Here is a 22533-nt window from a genome sequence, read left to right as displayed (position 1 = left end):
TCATTGGTTTAATTCAGTTTTCTTTTGGTACCAGCAGTCAAACTAATAGCTTAGGCTTCCATAAATTCAAAGAAAATATAAAATCATAGATATTATTTACATATAAATTACATTTTATACATTTACACCCTTACTCATACAAGATAACAGATTATACTTATCAAACAGAGAGAGTTACACAAGGCACCACAAATACAAGGTAGGCAGACCCATGATGACAGGCAGGTCAGGTCAGGTCAGAGCTCGGAGGTGAACTGCACTCACAAGTGTATAACTTGCCGTCATCACCTTGGTCATTGAGCATATCATGCAGTGCCAAATCTACAACTACTCGTGACTAACAAATAAGTTAACAAAGAAATAGTTTACAGTACTTCATTATCATCTTTGAATGAAGACCAACAATAAGAAAATAATAATCCCAATATATCTATTCCTACGTCTGACAGCACTACTGGATGAACAGGCATACGAGAGCACAGGAGGGGGGGGGGGATTCGAAACTACTGGCGCCAAGACAGCCGGCTTTTACTGCCTGGAGAAAAGGTGTCTGGAATTCCACACTCCTGGGCAGAAACACTGTTCATCTAGTAGTTAATCAAAATAAATGTAATACATAACACCTCCCCCATCAAGAGATTTATAAGAAACGTTATAAATCAAGTCTTTAAGTCCTAGATAACATGTCTGCAATTACATTATTCTTCCCTTTGATATGAAAAATGTTCAGTTTATATGGTTGCAATGCCAGAGTCCATCTCATGAGACGTTGGTTAGAGTTTTTCATTTTATGCAGAAATATTAGGGGGTTATGATCAGTGAACACATCAATAGGAAAAGTAGAACCATTCAAGTACACACTGAACCTTTCAACAGCAAACAACATGGCATAGCATTCTTTCTCTATCGTACTGTAATGCTTTTGGTATGTTTTGAACTTAGTGGATGCATAACAAACAGGATGTAGCACATTATCATCACTATACTGTAATAACACTGCCCCTGCTCCCACATCACTAGCATCTATGTGCATGATGAATGGCTTATTGAATTGCGGAGATCTCAATATGGGTGCGTTGGTGAGAAGAGCTTTGATTTTAACAAAAGAGTCTTGGCACTCCTGGGTCCACACAAATTTTGTCTTGGGACTGACAAGGTCGGTTAAAGGAGCCGAGAGATCAGCAAAATTGGGCACAAACCGCCTATAGTACCCAGCCATGCCTAGGAAGCGCATCAATGCCTTTCGATCATGAGGCACAGGCAGTGATGTAATGGCCTCCACTTTTGCGGTTACTGGGCTCAGTTCACCTTGCCCAACAACATGACCCAGGAATATCACCTTGGCGTGCCCAAACTCGCTCTTGGCAAAGTTTATTGTTAGCCGTGCGTCAGCCAAGTTGTAGAAAAGGGCGCGCAGTTGAAGACGATGATCATCCCAGGATTTGCTGTATACAATCAGATCATCCAAGTAAGACTGCACTCCGACTAGTCCCTCGGTTACCCTATGAATCAGTCGTTGGAAGGTCGCTGGGGCGTTGATCATACCAAAGGGCATGACAGTGTATTGGTATAAACCGTCAGGGGTAACAAATGCAGAGATCCGTTTGGCTCGCTCAGTGAGCCGCACCTGGTAGTATCCACGCAATAAGTCAATCTTTGTGATGAATTTTGCTTCTCCCAGTTGGTCGATCAGGTCATCTATTCGAGGGAGAGGATAACAGTCCTGACAGGTCAGTTGGTTCACCTGGCGATAGTCAGTACACATGCGAAACGATCCATCCGGCTTGTCCACCAACAGGCATGGCGAAGCCCACTCACTGTCACTCATCTCCACCAGGCCATGGTCCATCAAGAACTGTACCTCCTTCCTCAGGGCCTCCCGCTTCCATGGACTGGCACGGTAAGGATGCTGCTTTATTGGCCGAGCACCCTCGACCAACACTACGTCATGCTCAACCATGGGGCACTGCTGAGGGACATCACCAAACAGCTGCGGAAACTCAGTTAACAGGCGTTCCAAGTCACCACTGTGGTCAGGTGGCAAATGCTGGAATTTCAGATGAGGGTTAGCCAAGAAATCAGAGTTTTGTAATTTAGGGTCCGAAACCAACGAAATATCGTCCTGTTCATCTGCATTAATAGTTTCTGATACACCCAAGTTCAGGACAGGGGTCTCATTGTCAGGCCCTCTTGTAAAATATGGCTTGATCAGGTTCACATGTATCAGTCTCTCTGCCTTTCTTCTATCAGGAGTTTTAAGGACATAATTTACATCACCGATCTTCCGTTGAATCACATAAGGACCGTGAAACTTACTTTGTAAAGGTTTCTTAGGGACTGGCAGAAATGCTAACACAAGATCACCTGGCTTAAACTCTCTTACAACAGCTTTTTTATCAAAATTGTCTTTCATTTTTACTTGAGAATCCCTTAGGTTTTTCATAGCATGATCTACAGCAGATTTTAATCTCTGTTTAAACTGTTGTAAATAGGTAAGGAGAGGTTTATTAGAGGGTTCATCTAACCAAGATTCCTTCAGGACTTTCAGAGGACCTCTAACCTCATGACCATACACTAACTCAAAAGGTGTAAAACCAAGGGAATCTTGTACACTACTCCTTACAGCATACAACACGAAATGAATGCCTTCATCCCAGTCTGCATTATTCTCCTCACAATACTTAGTCAACATTGATTTCAGAGTTTGATGCAGTCTCTCTAATGCACCTTGGGACTCTGGTCTACAGGCTGTGGAATGGTACTGGCGCACTCCCAACTCGTCCATAATTTGTTTGAAGAGATTAGAAGTGAAGTTACTACCCAAGTCAGATTGGACAACTCGAGGAATTCCATACTGAGTGAAGAATTTACCAAAGGCTTTCACTATGTTCTGAGAAGTTATTCTCTTCAGTGGAAAAACCTCTGGATATCTGGATGTTGAACACATAACTGTTAGCAAGTACTCATTTCCACTGCGTGTTTTAGGCAAAGGACCAACACAATCAATTATCACTTTACTGAAAGGTTCCTCAGTCACTGGAATAGGATTTAATGGTGCAGGTTTTATTGGCCGATTTGGTTTTCCAGCCATTTGGCACTCATGGCATGTCTTACAGTAGTAAGCAACAGACTGCTTCATTTTAGGCCAGAAGAAGTCTTTGGAGATTTTACTGTAAGTTTTGTTAATGCCTAAGTGTCCACCACTGAGGTCATGAGCTATTGACATGACAAGAGATCTGAACTTTCTAGGTATCACCACCTGATGGCATTCTTGCCAGGCTTCATTGGCTGGTACATTGGGAGGTCTGTATTTTCTCATTAGGATACCGTTCTTCGTATAAAAGCAAATAGGAGAGTTCACTATCTCCGAATCCTCTACAGTCTTATCAAAGAACTGTATTAACTCAGAGTCTTGTACCTGAGCGTCTTTAAGAGTGTTTGAATCAATTGGTACATTACTAAGATGCTCTGGAGAAGTTAACACCTGAGAAGGGTCATTGTCAGGAAATAGGTGGGAGAGGTCAACATCCACAGAATCAGTGCTATCTTTACTGTCACCCTGTTGAGCTGCCGTGTTCCTTGTCACTACACACGAAGGGAATAAGTGAGGATACTCTTTTTCTAGTTGCTCTGTGTCATTACATTGTGAGGGAGCCAAAGCTACAATGGGGTCAGGTACAACTTTTCCACCTGCAATATCATTCCCTAATAAAAAGTTCACTCCCTTTACAGGCAGAGACTCTTGAACTCCTACAGTGAAGTAACCACTAGCTAATTCAGTATTCAAGTAAACCCTAGCCAGAGGAACAGAAATACACCCACTAACTCCCTGAATCAGAACACTCTGGGCCAAATAAGTCCTCCAAATCAGGCATTAGACCTTTTAACATGAGGCTATGAGAGGCTCCTGTGTCTCTAAGTACTTGAATGGGATACTGAGTGGAGGTGTCAGAAGAAGAAACTGTTCCTGTAGAACGAAAGGGTTGAAACTGATCAACAGAACATCTAGGAGGGTCATTACAAGCTGAAACACTTTCTCGAGTCCGTGTTGGGTTATTAGGACAGTCACTCAGAACTGTCTGTTCAAAATTTTGCTTAGGATCAGAATTAGATGGTTCACTAGTAGGCAAATGAGTGAAAATGCTAGAGCTAGCCAAAACTTGTTCAGAGCGTTTTTCTTTACTTTTAAGCTTAGGACAGTCCCTAATGTGATGACTGGGGTGTTTACAGTAAGCACAAATCAAAGTGGATGTGGATGAGTTTGGGATTTTACCTGGTTCAGTCTTTCTAGTTACAGTATTCCCATAAGTTAACCTAATAGATGGCTGGAAGCCACCAGAACCATTCCCACCGCTTGTTATTAGAGTTCCACCACCGCCTCGGGAACTGCCTGTAAGGTCTGTCCCCTTCTGTTTCTGCCTGAAATACGAGTCACCATGAGTCAACCTGTAATTTTCAGCTAAGGTGGCTGCCTTGTTTACAGTAGTAACTTCTCTCTCCTGTAGGTATAATTTCAAGGAATATGGAACTTTGCGGAGAATCTCTTCAAGCAAAATCAGCTGACAGAGTTGCTCAAAAGTTGTTACTTTACTAGCCCTCAACCAAGCACTGAAAATCCTTTCTTTTTCTTTGATAAATTCTAGATATGTTTGTTTCTCTCCCTTCTTCAGATTACGGAAATTCTGTCTATGGGTCTCGGGAACTTGATCATATGCTTCCAAGATGGTCTTTTTTAGATGATCATAAGTCAACTCATCACTAGGCAGATTAGAGTAAATCACCTTAGCTTTACCTACAAAAGCTGTTTGGGCAAAGAAACTCCATTGGTCTTTTGGCCATTTAAGTTGGTTTGCCACACGCTCAAAGAGATTGAAGAAATTCTCCACATCAGTCTCATCAAATCTGGGCACAAATTTTAAAGAGTTTCCAAGATCAGAGATAGATTTATTTGCATTAGCTTCTCTGTCTTTCATACCTTCTTCATTCTTTAGTTTCAACACTTGAAGTTCATGTAAACGCTCTTGAGCTTTCATTTCCTGCTCTCGAGCTTTCATTTCCTGCTCTTGAGCTTTCATTTCCTTTTCATGCTCTCTTTGTTTCTCTCTATCCTCAAGTTCCAACTTTTTAATCATAAGTAAAGATGCACTACCTCCGTCACCATAACACAGACTATATGCTTCAAGAGGTAGCAACTCATTTTTTACCATTCTATCGATCACACTCTTCTTTATCTCCGCTTTAGTCATGCTGGATTTATGAGGAACTTCATATATGGCTGCTAACGCCATCCAGTCAGTTTTCTTAATATGAGAAACAGCCAAAGTGCTTAAACACGGTTTCTCAACAAATTCATCAATGTTAAATTCCATATTGAACTTAATTCAGGTCTAAAGGTATTAGCAAAAGAAGGAAGGTTAGAGAGAGCACAAAATCAGAAATCTCACGCCACGCAAATACCAATGTCCTGATTTGCCACGATTACGTTCGCACAATTATCGACCAATGACGTCAGTACTTAGCTGCTGTATAAAGGCAATGTATCCCGGACAGGCCCCCACTTAATGTTACGGATTAGGGTTCAAACCCGTAACATTAAATAATAATGAACAACTCCCATCAAAAGGCAACAAAACTAGAATTACTACATTACTACAAGAATGGAAGTTACCAAAAATAATATACTGGAGGGTTAAAATTATCCTTCAGTGAAACCCTAAAACTATACAACAGCCAGGAAGATCTTCATCACGTCATTGGTTTAATTCAGTTTTCTTTTGGTACCAGCAGTCAAATTAATAGCTTAGGCTTTCATAAATTCAAAGAAAATATAAAATCATAGATATTATTTACATATAAATTACATTTTATACATTTACACCCTTACTCATACAAGATAACAGATTATACTTATCAAACAGAGAGAATTACACAAGGCACCACAAATACAAGGTAGGCAGACCCATGATGACAGGCAGGTCAGGTCAGGTCAGAGCTCGGAGGTGAACTGCACTCACAAGTGTATAACTTGCCGTCATCACCTTGGTCATTGAGCATATCATACAGTGCCAAATCTACAACTACTCGTGACTAACAAATAAGTTAACAAAGAAATAGTTTACAGTACTTCATTATCATCTTTGAATGAAGACCAACAATAAGAAAATAATAATCCCAATATATCTATTCCTACGTCTGACAGCACTACTGGATGAACAGGCATACGAGAGCACAGGAGGGGGGGGGGGATTCGAAACTACTGGCGCCAAGACAGCCGGCTTTTACTGCCTGGAGAAAAGGTGTCTGGAATTCCACACTCCTGGGCAGAAACACTGTTCATCTAGTAGTTAATCAAAATAAATTTAATACATAACAGTAAGATACTCATTGACAGAGTTAGGGAAATAACAGAGGAATTAGTTGGAGAAGAACAGGGAGGTTTTAGCAAGGGAAGAGGTTGTGCAGATCAGATATTCATTCTTAGATCTTTAGTGGAAAAGTTTCTAGAGAAGGGAAAGAAGTTGTATGCGGCCTTCATGGATTTGGGAAAAGCATATGATATATATGGGGGGAGGCGGTGGCTCAATCGGTAGAGGGGTGGCGTGCTGTCCTAACGGACCCAGGTTCAAATCCCGACTGGGGCAGGGAACAGTTTAAGGATTTGAATTTCATAAAATCAGGCTTTACTGATCTACCCTAGGTCAAGAGAATTAATAAGGTCTCTCCACGCGCAGCTTATCCGTGACGTCAGCAGAAGTGTGTGTGTGAGAGAGAGAGAGAGAGAGAGATCCCACAAACTGCCAACATAAATATTAACACCGAATTTTTATCTAACTTTACAATATTTTTGGGTGCAAGGAAATTATATGAAAATGAATACAATAAGAATATGAAGTTCTCATTGGCCGAACATATAAGCCTAAGGATGAAAAGCTTGGATAAATGGGCAAAATATTTCTTCTAAACTTCCAATATTTTTTTGGCAACACTCATTCCCGTGAGACGACATTACAGGTGGATTTCCTTAATTACTAAACTTCCACGGTTAGCACCAACATGACTAAGTTCTAGTGTGCATCCTTGAATACTAGATTTTCATTGTATGATGTTGCTATTAATATATATATTTCTTACCTCTCTGATCAAAAGAATCTACTCTGTCTCCAGTATCATGGGCCCCCTCATACTTCAGGTTTCTCTCCTATGCAGTTGTTTCAGAGTGCTTACTACATATGTAGGAATTGGTAGGATTAAAACAAGGATCTGTTTTTCTGCAGAACTTGACCCATTTATTTCTCATTTCCACATCCTTAGGAAATCTGTGGAAGCTTATATTAATGCCTTTAACCCGAGAAGTTCTACACCCATTCGCTGCACAAAAAGTGGGCATTTTACCCGCCCCCCCCAAAAAAAAAAAAAAAATAATAATAATAATAAATAAATAAATAAAAATAAAAGAGACCCTCCCTCAATATTTCGCGAATTCACAAAAAACGGAGATCCTTCTTGGTGTATGGGTCAGTGGAGACTGATGAACTGACTACACTCAGGGCTTTACCTGACACTTCTTGTGACGTCATGCGCACAAGGGGTGAAAACTGGTACCTCGATGGGCAGACCTAATAATTCTCTTTTCTCTTGACCTAGGATCTACCAGAAGACCCGCCGACATGTCGTAAAAATACCCCCGCCAATACCAATACACCAGTCCTGTATGAGACAGCCCTAGCATGTATTCAATATGGACGGTGGGTGTTAGCGCCGAAGTGGTGACATGTAGAGGTGTATGGTATGTAGAAGGACTGCTAGGCCTTGATAGCAGGCTGTGAAGCCTATGCCCAGAGTCGGACACATAAAAAAAAAAAAAAAAAAAAAAAAAAAGTGGGATAGACAAGGATTGTGGAAAGTATTAAGAATATATGGAGTAGATGGGAAGTTGCTGAATGCTATGAAGAGTATGTATGAGGGTGCTAAGGCTGCAGTGCGTGTGGATAGTGAACTGAGTGAATTTTTCTATGTGAAGGTTGGACTGAAACAGGGTTGTGTCAGGTCTCCATGGTTGTTCAATCTGTACATGGATGGGGTTATAAAAGAGATACAAGGTAGGGCAGTGGATGTTGGAGTGGCCCTAGTGAGAGAGGGCAGTGTTTGGAAACTCCCTGTACTGTTGTTTGCAGATGATACTGTGTTGTTACATGAAGACGAAGGGGAGCTGCAAGGGTCGGTGGATGAATTTGAGAGAGTGTGTAAGACGGAATCTAAAGGTGAATGTAGGGAAGAGTAAAGTTATGGTCTTCGAGAGAAGTGAAGTCAGTGAATGTACTATGAGGTTGGATGATGAGAAAATGGAAAATGTGAGTGTGTTTAAGTACTCGGGTAGTGTGATGATTAAGGATGGAAGTTTGGAGAGTGAAATGCCTGAAAGGGCACAACAAGGAAGAAAGGTTGCCGATTCCTTGAAGTAGTGATAAGAAACAGGGAAGTGAGCATGGAAGTGCTCATGACAGTATTGTGATACCAACTCTAACGTATGGAAGTGAAGCTTGGACGTTGTTAGAGAGACGCAAGTCAAGAGTGAGAGCAGTGGAAATGAGTTACTTAAGAGGAGCCTGTGAAGTCATATGGAGAGACAGGCTGACAAATGAGGATGTAAAGGGGCGTCATGTTGTGGATGTGGATGTGATAGGAAGCGTTAGGAGAAACACATTGAGGTGGTTTGGCCATGTGGAGAGGATGGAGAGTGAGAGACTGACGAGGAGAGGGTATGTGGGTGCGGTGGAGGGGAAGAGAGGAAGGGGGAGGCCAAGGATGAGATAGAGGGATGGAGTGGAGAGGTATATGAGATAGGGGAGTGTGAGTTGGGAGCATTCGGTGAAATGGCGGGGGACAGGGCGACGTGGAGGCGATTTGTTTCTGGCCACCCCGGATGGGAATTAGGCGTCTGGCAATAGATAGATAGACTCTAGGCACGTAATATGCCTTCTGTATTATTAATTATTATTATTAACGTAATATCCGGCATGTTGAGCATTACATATATATTTTCATCACTTTACAGTTTCATAATTGTTCATTCATTCATTGCCAGATGCCATGTATCCCAGACGGGGTGGCCAATGGCTTAGAGTTAATTGTTTTACAGGGAGGGGCACTAATCCTCCACCAACCCCACTTGACACGTAGGGATGCCAACAGCATCTGGTGTTCCCAGGCGGTCACCCATCCAAGTACTAACCAGACCCAACGTTGCTTAACTTCGCTGATCGGACGGGAAGCGGTGTACTCAACGTGGTATGGCCGTTATACTGGATATAATTAGTGATGGAATTAAGATCTCGATGTTAAGGCAATTATTATGATACATTAGCCGATTTAATCTCTAAATACTATTGAACTGAAATTTGAAAAACGTTAGGAGTTATATGGTTTTTGTTACAGACTGTTCGTAATTACATATATATATACTGGATTTCTCAAGCAGTTAATTTGGAAGTTAGTGTTAGCATATACATGTATATTCACGAAGAGTTATTTGAGGTACATATATTACAGTACATATTCTTAAATGGGAATTTTCAACGACAGTTGTATTTAATACCGTTTTCGACTTCTCAGGCGTCCAGTTATACATTATTATTAACAATATTTTTACCGTAGATGATGTGAATACCAGGGTTCTTCATGGTAACTATGGCTTGCCAAGTCTTGAGGTACTGAAGAAACAGTGTCCCCAAATAAATGTAAATACACATTATATAGTACCTCGACACACAAATGAAAATTATAGCCTTGTTTGATCCACTGCGTATCCACACATGTGTATATATACACCCCTCCCAGTTTCTATGGTGGTTGGAAGCTAAGGGTTATTTGACAGGTTGATGAAGGTGACCAGAGACATTCGAGGATGGAACAAAAGGTCTCTTATCAGGTCAACACGTCTCCTATAGTCGTTCTATTTTATCAAGGCAGTTTGGGTCGGGCCCTCTGGGACCTCACTCTGTTAGCTCTGTTGCCACATCGTCGCCACACACGTGCTCTCTCTGTCTCTCTCATATTATATATTAACTACTACTAATTGTATTTTCTTAATTTTTTCTCTTGTTTTCGACTTTTTTTCCACACCACCCCTGAGGTAAAAGTCTATAGGTGCTTTTTTTTTTTTTTTTTTTAAATAGCTTCCATGGCGGGAGACTGACCGAGTATGACCCACTCACGCAGGGCTGTCCCTCGTGTCACCACCTGACAACGTCTGAAAGGCAACGCTGACGAGTCTTATGAGATGTATACTATACTACAGCTTTTTTATTGAATTACATCTATACAGAGTGTTTAAAATTAATTTATAAGTAGTTACTAGCTTAAAATAGGAGAGTGAGAGAGAGAGAGAGAGAGAGAGAGAGAGAGAGGTGAACACAAATAATTACACGTGTATCGGCGGCAATGTGACAACAGAGCTAACAGTGTGAAGTCCCAGAGCGTCCCACCCAAACTGCCTTCATAAAATAGAACGACTGTAGGTCAGCCCCACTCGGGACTGAGTCAGTGCTGGCACTCTAACTCCGGGATGCCTCACGCCCGGACCTCGGCGTGGGTAGGATCCTTCCCAAAAAAGATATATTAAACAGAAACAAAACTAAATAGCCAAAATAAATAGGAACCGCTAAGGATATGTACACAGACAAGTGACAGTGAGCAGAGAATGATTATTGTAAACCGATTTTTAATACTCATTACTGGCGGAAATATAGATAATGAAAACAAAGTAAACCATTAATTTCACAGTAGATAATAAAACTTTACCAAGATATAAACAGAGCAGGAGTAGACTGTAGCACCAGTCGAGCAAGGCAGTACTCCCGAGGTGGATGGAAAGCTGATGACAGGGAGAGCTGGAGCTCCCGTTTCATCAGTCCTCAGGACTAGTTCCTGACCATCCCCCTTTGCTGAACTTTTTCAGTGTCTCAGTTACACAGAGAGTAGGCCAGCATGCTCTCCAGTACAAATTTCTCTAACTATCTTCACCAAACTACATGCACAGTACACACTACACTTCCTATTCAAAAATCAACAAAAATGGCGTCTACTAATCAAGCCTCGGAGTCCCCGGGGGGGGGGACCATAAATGCCCCCGCCATCTGCCCCTCTCCCGGTGACGACTCGAGGTGCCTGGAACCACTGTCTGACTCTCTTCTTCTTCATTTCTGCAACATTCGCGGCCTTTCATCTAACTTTCGCTCTGTTGAGCACCACCTCTCCTCCTCTAAACCTCACCTTCTTTTTCTGACGGAGACTCAGCTGTCTGAGGCAACCGACAGCAAACCCTTTTCTGTATCCTCCTACTTTCTCTATACTCATTTCAAAGCCAAAGGTGGCTGTTGTGTATACATACGCAACGACTTATCTTGCTCTCGTGTTCCTGAACTTCATTCTTCTGAATTCTCCTCACACTGGCTTCGGCTTTCCTGTCATTCTCTGACTAAATATATCTGTGCTGTTTACTTATCCCCTAATTCTACTGACTATCAAAAATTCTTCGACTATCTTACTTCTACGATGGAACACATTCTGTCCATTTCTCCTTTCTCTGAAATCTCCATTCTTGGAGATTTCAATATTCACCACCACCTTTGGCTCTCCTCTCCTTTCACGGATCCACCTGGTGAACAAGCCTACATCTTTTCTATCCTTAATGACCTAGAGCAGCTTGTACAGCACCCTACCCGTATCCCTGACCGCCTTGGAGAGAGCTCCAACATACTTGACCTCTTCCTCACAACTAATCCTTCTGCTTACTCTGTTAATCTTTTCTCTCCGTTGGGCTCCTCCGATCACAACCTTATTACCTTAACCTGTCCTATCACTCCGGTACGGCCTGTGGACCCTCCAGGGAAACGTCGTCTGTGGCATTTTGGAGCCGCGAACTGGGAGGCCCTCAGGCAGTACTTCTTTGATTTTCCCTGGAATGATTATTGCTTCCATGGCCGTGAGCCATCTAAGTGTGCCTTGCGCATTACGGAGGTTATTCTCTCGGGCATGGAAGCATACATTCCTTTCTCATATCCTTTGACTAACGCAAGAAAGCCTTGGTTTAATCACGCTTGTTCTAATGCTGTCCGCAACAAGGAGAAGGCCTACAAAAGGTACCGGAGCCAACCCACCCCTGAATCACATCATCTTTACGTTTCTGCCCGGAATCGTGCTAAGTCTGTTCTTCGCTCTACTAAAAATAATTTCATCCATACTAAATGCTCTCAACTCTCCAACTCGAATTCTTCCCACTCCTTCTGGCACCTTGCCAAAAATCTTTCTAACAACTTTACCTCATCATCCTTCCCTCCTCTTTTCTACTCTGATGGTTCTGTAGCTATTTCTTCTACTGATAAAGCAGATCTCTTTGCACAGACTTTCTCCTCCAATTCCACCTTAGACGATTCCGGTGCTGTTCCTCCATCACTTCTCCCCTCTGACTTCCTCATGGCTGACATTAAAATTTCTTCAGTTGATGTATTTTCTGCCATCACTGGCCCCAGCACTAACAAGGCATATGGGCCTGATGGGGTCCCTCCTGTTGTTCTCAAGAACTGTGCTTCTGTGCTTACACCCTGCCCAGGCAAACTCATTCGCCTTTGTCTGTCAACTTGTACCTTTCCTTCTTGCTGGAAGTTTGCTCTCATTCAGCCAGTCCCAAAGAAGGGGGACCACTCCCAACCCTCCAACTATCGTCCAATTCCTTTAACGTCCTGTATTTCAAAAGTTTTCGAGTCAATTCTTAATAGAAAAATTTTAAGGCATCTTTCCTATCACAACCTTCTTTCTGATCGTCAGTATGGGTTCCGTCAGGGACGCTCCACTGGCGATCTTCTCACCTACCTTTCAGACTCCTGGTCATCCTCCTTTCGGGACTTTGGCGAAAGCTTTGCCATTGCACTTGACATCTCAAAGGCTTTCGATCGAGTCTGGCATAAATCTTTAATTTCCAAACTGCCCTCCTACGGTTTCTATCCTTCTATCTGTGCCTTCATCGCTAGCTTCCTTTCTGGTCGTTCTATAGCCGCTGTTGTAGACGGCCATCGTTCTTCTCCTAGATCTATCAACAGTGGTGTTCCTCAGGGCTCTGTCCTATCACCAACTCTCTTCCTTTTATTCATCAATGATCTTCTAAGCTGTACATCTAACCCTATCCACTCATACGCTGATGACTCCACCCTTCATCTTTCCATTCGGTTCCTGCAACGCCCATCTCAACAGTTACTTCAAGAAACAAGGGATGAGGCTATGGCACACCTAATGTCTGACTTGGCTCGTATCACTGACTGGGGTAAAAATAATATGGTTGTCTTTAATGCATCTAAGACTCAGTTCTTACACCTATCAACCCGACAAAATCTTCCACAGGTATACCCATTAATGTTTAATAATATTCAGCTTAATCCTGCATCATCCTTGAACATGCTTGGGGTTTCATTTACTCGGGACTTATCTTGGAAAGACCATATTACATCTCTTGTAAAATCTGCTTCCAAGAGATTGGGTGTGCTAAGCCAACTCCGCTCTTTCTTTACCCCTGCACAATTGTTGACTCTATACAGAGGTTTTATCCGCCCCTGTGTGGAGTACAACTCTCATGTGTGGGGAGGCTCCCCACATGCAGCTCTTCTCAATAGGGTGGAGTCAAAGGCTTTTCGTCTCATTAACTCTCCTCCTCTTACTGACTCCCTTCAACCTCTGTCTCTTCGCCGCACTGTTGCATCTTTATCTCTTTTCTATCGCTACTTTAATGGTCACTGCTCCGCTGAACTGTCTGCTTGCATTCCTCCACCTCTACAACGGGCGCGTAGCACCCGTCTGGCAGCAAACTCTCATCCCTTTTCTGTCCAACTCTCTAATGCAAGAGTTAACCGTTACTCCCAGTCTTTCATTTATGCAACAGGTCAGCTCTGGAACTGTCTCCCTCTGTCTGTATTTCCTGCTGCCTATGATCTCCAGTCTTTCAAACGCAGTGTGTCCAGGCATCTCAAAATGATCGGATCTTGAATTTGGCTCTCTCTTGTATTTTGTTTTTCTCTTGGAGGGAACTGTTACTGCGGGCCATGGCCTTTGGTTCCTTCTTCCTCGCATTAAAAAAAAAAAAAAAAAAAAAAAAAGGAAAACTTATCAGTGTGATCAGGTTGAGGTTGAATTTTTTTTTTTTTTTTTTTTTTTTAAGTAAATGGCTATCACCCTGAAGAGGCATTCGACCAGAAAGAATCGATGATCATGAAAGCCAAAATAATGATGTGAAATATTTGCATCTCCTTCATACCAGTATCAAGTTCTTATTCACGATTATGAAACATAAGTAATAAAGAATACATCAGTATACATGGATAGTACCAGGACAAATACTTACATCTATACATCATATGTAAACTCATTACTATACTACTACAACATAATCAGATACATGTCAAATTTGTGTAAAAAATACATAAAAAGGAACAATTACGAATATATTACACCAAATGAAGAAGTTTTAATGTCAGCTATGAGGAAGTCAGAGGGGGGATGTGAAGAGGGAACAGCACTGGAACTGTCTTAGGTGGAACTGAAGGAGGAACAGCACAGGAATCGTCTAAGGTGGAACTGGAGAAGAAAGAATGAAGAGTCCTGCTTTATCAGTAGAAGAAATAGCTACAGGGCCATCAGAGTGAAAAAGACGAGGGAAGGATGATGAAGCTAAGTTGTTAGAAAGGTTTTTGGGAAGGTGTCAGAAGGAGCGGGAAGAATTCGAGTTGGAGTTCAGAACATTTAGTACGAATGAAATTATTATTAGCAGAGCGAACGACAGACTTAGCACGATTCTGGGCAGAAACGTAAAAGATATGAGATTCAGGGGTGAGTTGGCTCCAGTACCTTTTGTAGGTCTTCTTGTTTTTGACAATTTTTTTTTACATTACTCAAAGGATACGAGAAAGGAATGTATGCTTCCATGCTCGAGAGAATAGCCTCCGTAATACGCAGGGCACAGATGGCTCTCTGCCATGAAAGCAATAATTGGGGAAATCAAAGAAGTGCTGCCTGAGGGCCTCCCAATCAGCAGCTCCAAAGTGCCACAACCAACGCTTTTTGGGAGGGTCCACAGGCCTTGTTGGAACGATATGACAGGTTAAGGCAATTAGGTTGTAATCGGAGGGGCCCAAAGGAGAGGAACGATTAACTGAGTAAGCAGAAGGATTAGTTGTAAGGAAGAGGTCAAGTATGTTGGAACTCTCTCTAAGGCAGTCAGGGATACGGATAGGGTGCTATAGATGTTGTTGTAGGTCATTAAGGATAGAAAAGATGTAGGCTTGTCCACCAGGCAGATCAGTGAAAGGAGAGGAGAGCCAAAGGTGGTGGTGAACATTGAAATCTCTAAGAATAGAGATTTCAGAGAAAGGAGAGATTGATAGGATGTGTTTCACCTTAGAAGTAAGATGGTCAAAGAATTTTTCATATATGGTTACATATGTGTCAGTAAGGTGGAGTTCACTCGAAGGCGGACTGAAACAACCTCCTCCCACCTGCTTCCTCTGGAGGAACTAGAACAGTCACATATGGTCCTTTTGACTGATGGAATTGCCAGGTCAGTCCACTGACTTTGTCACAGAAGATGAATTCTTTCCGAAAGAGACACTAGACTGTACCTCACATGGAATGTTCCAAGTTTCCAAGAGTTCTACAGCCGATTAAGCTAGTACGTCAGCCTGCCTGTTGCTGTAAACACCGCAATGACCTGGCACCCTGATCAGAGAGAAGGATTTAGCACATGTATGCAGCTTATTGATAATGCAGTCCAGGACCTCATGTGAATCAGTCCTACATAAATGAAATGCCTGAAAAGTGGAATTAGTCAAAAAAAAAAAAAAAAAAAAAACTCGTGATTTGAACGCAAAGCAAAGTCTATAGCTTGATCTATGGCAGAGTTGGGCAGTAAATACAGACGTATGGGGGGGTGGGCAAGCGAAAATGGATGCGGCACTCCATAGACCACATACTCGCACCCACACATTCATCCAACTTAGAGCCACTGGAGTACAAGTGGAATGACGCTAGGTTTCTAATGAGTATCATCCGGAACAAATGTCGTACCTCCACCTCTGGTCCCCTAGACTTAGCGACGGGGAGTTGGTCAATGTTGATGGTGGTACTGACTCCCAGGGAGCTATTTTTTATGTTAAAATTTGATCCCCATTAGGAATGTCATACCCTAACAAGTAACAGAGCAAGTGAAGCCTCACAGCCACCAGCTTGAGGGTCGCATACAGCAGGTATTCTCACTGTTGGAGGATCCAACAAGCAGGAAGGCCAAGTGAACGTTTGCAGCGGGTGGTGACACCGTAAGGAAATAGCAGGTGGTCTTGCTGTAGAGGGAGGGGAGGCACATTAGCCTCCACTTCCAACCGCTACACACAAGTACATCAATGGGCTCCAAGACATATATGCAAGCACACGTTCTGAAGCATATCTAGTCTAAGGAGTGCAGTATCTGATGCCGACCCATACACTTGTGAGCCATAGTCACGTTTAGAACGGATAAGGGACTTACACACCATCAGTGAAAACGTTCTGTCTTCTTCCCATGATTTACCGGAAAGAAACATAAGGACGTTAACTTTTTTACAAGTAGCAAAAAAATGATTAATATGTTTTATCCAACTGAGCCTACTGTCAAAATGAAGACACAGGAATCTTACCGAATTTTGAATGGATATTGGCTGATTATCTAAAGTTAATTGCAAACGAGGTACGTTAAGTTCACAAGTAAAAGCAACAACAATACACTTAGGAATGGAAAATTTAAATCCCAACTCCAGGGTCCAATGTTGAACAGATGCAAGTGTCATTTGAATCTGCAGTGCAGAGGATTGTGCAATGAGGGAAGAGTGCCATATTGCACAATCATCAGCACTGAGTGAGTATCTAAGCATCCTGGGGATGGAAGCAGACGACGGAATGTCATTACTGACAACACTAAATAAAATAGGGCTAAGCACACTTCCTTGTGGTACCCCGTTCTCCTGGACAAATATGTCCGCTGTAAAGTAACAGGACAGCCTGACGGAAAACGTTCTCTCAGTAAGGAAGTTCTGAAAAAAAAAAAAATGGCAAGTTATCTCAAGCCATAAGTGTAGAGTTTACATAGTATTTCGTTTTGCCAGGTCATGTCATAAGCCTTCTAAATATCCAAAAAAATATTCCTATCATAAATTAGTGATTGGCAAAAGCTTCAGCTATGCAATGTTCCAGGCGCACTAAATGATCTAGAGTGGACCTGTGTTTACGGAATCCAGTCTGTTGATCATTTAACACACCCTTTGACCCTAAAACAAAACGTAACTTTTATGAACCATATGTTCAAAGGCCTTACATAGACAGTCAACGCAATAGGTCGAAACGAACTGGGACTCATAAGGTGACCATCCTGGCGTGGTATCGATATGACTTGCGTGTAGTGCCGTGAGATTGGAAACGTGCAAGACGCCCAAATTTCGTTGTACACTTCGAACATCTTACTAAGGTTAGCCTGAGTAAGATGCTGAATCATATCGTACGTAATGGTTGATGGACCGGGACTGGAGACTTTACAGGATTTCAGGGCAAGAAATTCATCTAGTGTAAATTTGGAAATGTAGCTGATATCTCCGTCTTCTGTGGCAGTCTAAATTCTGCAGCTCAGCCGTATGCTTATGCCTTATGCTGGGAAGCAAGGATCGTAGTTGGTTGAGCTGCTTACCTTGGCAAAATGGTCGGCAACAGTATTGGTAATGTCCACGAGATCGTCAATGACATTCCCGGCCACCTCAGGTGTGGTGACCAATGACTGGGTGAACCTGTTGTTAAGTACATTGATGGTGGACCGGACCTGACTTAGGGGGGTGGGACAATTCAACTTGGACACAAAACTACAATTATTCCGTTTTGCCGCTTTAATTGTCCTCCTTGCCTCAGCCTATGCCGCTTTATCGGCAATAAAGGCTGAGTTTGCTGGCTTTTTTCTCAAAAATTCTGTATCTCCTATTGCACTTAGTGAGTGCTTGTCAGCAGTCTGGTGTCCATCACAAAACTATGCTTGTTTGGGATAATGGTAGATGTCTTGGGAACAGCGGCCTCAGTTGTATGTGTAATGTAAGACTGTAGGTGTGCAACTTTCTCATTAATGTTATCTCCCGATATTATCTTGATTGGTGACCCGTGAGTAGTTCTTCCAATCTCCTTTCTTAACCCCTTAACCGCAGGGCGTCACTTTCGTGACGCTTGGGAGCAAGGGATCATACCGCGGGGCGTCGCTTTTGTGATTCTGTGTTATTTTGAATTCACCCAGGCTTCCAAGTGGGGGCTTGTATCATCTATCAGTACTGCCAATGTCCAACACTAGTCAGCACTCCTAATCTCATCTGTACTCCCATCCATTGTTGACAATTTAGCCATTTCTCCCCGTTCTTGACTCCCCTCCCTACCCCCCTCCATTACCCTATCCTCTCGCCTGCCCGGCCGTGCTACGCTAAGTAAATCTTCCCTGGAATTTTTCACTGATTTCATCCATTAAAATAAGCCCTATGTCCTATTCTTATACCAAATAATATATACAAGAAAGAAATAAGGTAAGTGAGAGTGCCATACACCTGGAATTGGCTAATTATCACCTGACAACACCTCACGTGCACTCGTTCGCTAATTTTCGCTGTTTTTTTCCCCTTGAAATATGCCGTATAATCTATTTTCGTAATAAATATACATGTAAGGAGGGAAGGGAGAAGCCTAAGTGATATTTACATTCACCTGGAACTACCTAATTCATAATGTATTGTCTAGATTTCCTGCCAATCATATCAGTGCTAGACAAAGCTGTTTCAAGATATAACATTGGTAGCTCTGAATATATATCTCCCTAAGTAGGCCTCTAATCTATTTTCGTAATAAATATACATGTAAGGAGGGAAGGGAGAAGCCTAAGTGATATTTACATTCACCTGGAACTACCAAATTTATAATGTATTGTCTAGATTTCCTGCCAATCATATCAGTGCTAGACTTAGCTGTTTCAAGAAGTAATATTGGTAACTCTGAATAACCCCTAGCAGGCCTCCACGCTGGTCCTCCTCGTTATCAGTTCACTCTCATCTTCCCAAGCGAGAGTACGTATGTTTCTTCTTGCTGACTTCAAGGCCTTTTTTCACCCCCATGCAAATGGCCCTGTGACCTTTACCCCCTACTAAACCTCGTGTGGAAAGAGGTAAAGGGCTAACAATTGATAAAAGAGTGACTACGATCTTTCTATTGAGTAAAACAGTGCAAGTGGAATTGTAATAATGTGTAAATAATGTGTAAACAGCAAGTGAAAGTAATGAATGTAAATATACGTGAACAATGGAAAATGGTTTTATAAGTTATTTCAAGTGACAGTGCACAACACAGTGTAAATAAAATAGAAATGTAAATAACGTAAATAAAATAGAGAACGTAAATAGAAATGTAAATGAGTAGTATTATAAGAATACGAGTATATACCCTAGGAGTAATGAAAGTGAAAGTTTCACTCTAGCATGTCTGAATGCTATGAGTTATGAGAGTGAAGATGAAAGTGACATTCACTCTCAATGCCAGTATACAGGACGAGAAAGTGAATGCTACGTATTTTACTGAAAGAAATTGAATCCCTACAGTGACAATAAACTAATACTACTGAAGGAAACTTATGGATAAAGACTGTAGATATATATAAGTGTTATATAGTAATAGAAATATAAAGTGTGAGGGGTTTTATGAATAATAAATGACAGACTACCAAGAGCGAACTAGTGCCAGTGCGACGATCAGACGCGCTCGTAATTTCCATTGCTTTCACAGTGTTTTTTTTTTTAGTATGGATCCCAAACTACTTGAAAATTGTAGAATAGTGTTTATAGTGTTTGTATCTGGCTGTGGTAATCATATTACGGGTTGTCGGGAAGTGTAAAGTGGAGACTTCGTTACCCTACTTCAGAGGTCTCCACAAGTCCTACGGTAACCGACGAAGGCTCAACAATCATTCCAGGAGAAAGCTGAAGGTATGTGCCATAAGCATATGTAATTTTATTATTCTAGGACTAATAACTGATTTTTGGCAAATATTTTTTGAGAGTCTGTCGGAGCCCAAATAACCCCGCGGCACATGCAAGTCATTGGTAAACAAGCCTGCGGTGTAGGGGTTAAAGTTAACTTTAGGTGGTAGGGGAGGCCGATAATCATCGCGTGAATAAGAAAGACCGATCAAGAGAAATGTTCGCTACCCATCGGGTTGTCATACTGGTCCCAAGAGATGTTAATGTGTACATCAGGAGATGACAAGGACAGATTTATACATGTCATGTTGCCAGTGTGGTCGTCTACACGATTCGCTCTACCATTGTTTAGAAGACAGAGGCTTTGACTGAAGTACTAGGTCGGCTACTTGTCCCCCTTTACCATCACTCCTAAAGCTTCCACACTGATAGTGATGGGCATTAACATCGTCTAAAATTAATCTGTGGCCCGGAAGTTGATGGATAAGTGAAATGAAAGCATCACCATCAATGGGAACAAGTCAGTGGGATAGAACAAATAGACAGATACATGTTGCCAAATTTCACCCTGCACGCAGTAGCTGCCAGTGTAAAATACAGCACCATTTCCGTGTGTGAGTGATTTGTGTGAGTATATGGCATTTTGCCATGATCCCCATATCTTCTATACAAATGGTAGTGTTTGAACTGAGGAGGATCAGGATGATCCTCCGGTCGAGTCTCGTGTAAACAGACAACATCCGGTTTATGTAAAGCTAACAAAAGGCTTAAATTTTTTAGTTTATTTCCAATAGACCTACAGTCCCACTGAATAATACTGAATATGACGGTTTAAGATTTATGGGATGGGCCTGTGTGCTTAGCTTTCTTTGATCCCCCGCTGGCAGGTGAACGACAACCGGGGAAAAGATCCTGGTTATTGTTAACGGAAACCTCCATTGATTCATCAGTTATGTGGTTCCCAGACCCCCACTCCCCGAGGAAGATCTAACTCTTCTCTCCCTCGCTGGAGCAGGAGCAGGAAAAATATAAGGACGTGACTTTGAAAGAGTGGTCAGGTTAATCATATCAGACTAGTCAGACTTCAGTTTAGGTCTTACTGACTGAGAAGCAGCAGCAGCCTGAGAGTAAGTGGTTGTTGCGATATCAGTGAGAGAGTTGGGATGTACAGGAGGAGCAGACAAGGGAGTTAAACTAGTGACATGAGTGCCGGGGACAGGGTCAGTTTGAGACTCCACTGTGCACATCACGAGACGGGACATAACCGCCGATGCATAAAGGACATTAAGTTTGGGAGAAGCTTGCAACTTCCCAACCTTCTTCCTGGCATCGTAGTAGGATAAGCCCTCCGTTGCCTTGCCTTCACTGTGCAGATCTCTTTCTTGTCTTTCCACTTGGGACAATCCCTCGAGAAAGTGGAGTGAGTACCCTTGCAATAAAGCAACATTCAACTAGGGAAATACAGTGGACAGCAGAATGACCCACAGTTGCACACCTGCCACACACCGAGCCAGAGCAGCAAGTCTTTCAGTATATGCATGTCCATAGAGTTGACATTCTGAACATCTAAGAGGATTAGGGATATACGGTCTTATGTTAAGAATTTCGTAACCAGCTTTGATCCTCGATGGGAGTGCAACTTTTCCAAAAATCAATACAGTTGTTGCAGTCTTCTTCCTTATGCGTCTGAGAATCTAGTAATGAATCTCGCATCAAAGACATCTTGCATAGCAAGTCCACGTATGATATCGTTCTCTTCCATGACCAGGAGAGCCCTACAAATGATAATTCCCTTGCATGAATTCATGGAGTGAGGGATCCTTGGCTCATCATCGTAGCAGGTTTTGACAAGGAGGTCTCGACAATCAAGTTTTCTAACCTGTTCAACTTCACCAGCACAGGCTTCAGTTTCCTTCTTAATGAGAAAATGATTGAGGCTAGGCCGGGAAGTAGGATCAATAGCATGTAGCTGTACAAATGTCGCATTATGTCGTGGGATGGCTAGCAGTGATAGAGTTTGGGGGTGGCCGTTCCTTAAGTCAGTTCATGTCGCAGTGAAGGTGTCAGAGCCACCTCCCTCCTGAAGGGAGGGAGGGGAACCAGGGAAGATCCAACATAGTATCCACCTTCCCCTTCCGGAGGAAGCAGGAAAGAGAGAGAGAGAGAAAAAAAACGAACAAGGGACAAGACACCCAGGGAAAAACAGCTAAGGCTGAAATAATCCTCTCAATCTACATTCAGGAGGTCAGGTCTATGTTTATACTCACCCCAGAACGATCAGTGGGGGATTCACCACACAGGTAAGTAAGCAAAGATAATCTCAGGAATAGATACAAACACCTAACATGTCTCTAAATAGGGAAGGGAGGAGAATGAGTACTAACTAACCTAGCTGATAAACACCCTAACAGTAAACAAAAACAAAAGCAGGTGAGGCAGTAATATATCTAGAGGAGAGTTCAGCACATACATT

The 22533-nt window shown here is 42.3% G+C and overlaps 1 protein-coding gene and 1 non-coding gene across 2 annotated transcripts; both read right to left on the bottom strand.

Moving 5' to 3' along the window:
- Positions 1 to 226: 226 nt before the first annotated feature.
- Positions 227 to 22046, bottom strand: LOC145393369 (uncharacterized). The gene is made up of 6 exons (XM_080267467.1): positions 21940 to 22046; positions 17753 to 17885; positions 17015 to 17105; positions 3827 to 3967; positions 1013 to 3585; positions 227 to 337 (listed from the first exon to the last, which is right to left on the bottom strand). The coding sequence occupies exons 1-6, from the start codon at positions 22044 to 22046 to the stop codon at positions 227 to 229; spliced, it is 3156 nt and encodes a 1051-aa protein (XP_080123593.1).
- On the bottom strand, positions 9184 to 9302 carry LOC145393627 (5S ribosomal RNA). Its single transcript, XR_013896224.1, has one exon. It is a non-coding gene; the product is annotated as a 5S ribosomal RNA (ribosomal RNA).
- Positions 22047 to 22533: the final 487 nt, after the last annotated feature.

Source organism: Coenobita brevimanus, chromosome 24 (assembly GCF_032717465.1).
Source record: "Coenobita brevimanus isolate Jiangsu-jjx chromosome 24, ASM3271746v2, whole genome shotgun sequence".
Taxonomy (NCBI): Eukaryota; Metazoa; Arthropoda; class Malacostraca; order Decapoda; family Coenobitidae; genus Coenobita; species Coenobita brevimanus.
The sequence above is the reverse complement of the archived record's forward strand: the minus strand, read 5'-3'. Positions and strand labels throughout refer to the sequence as shown.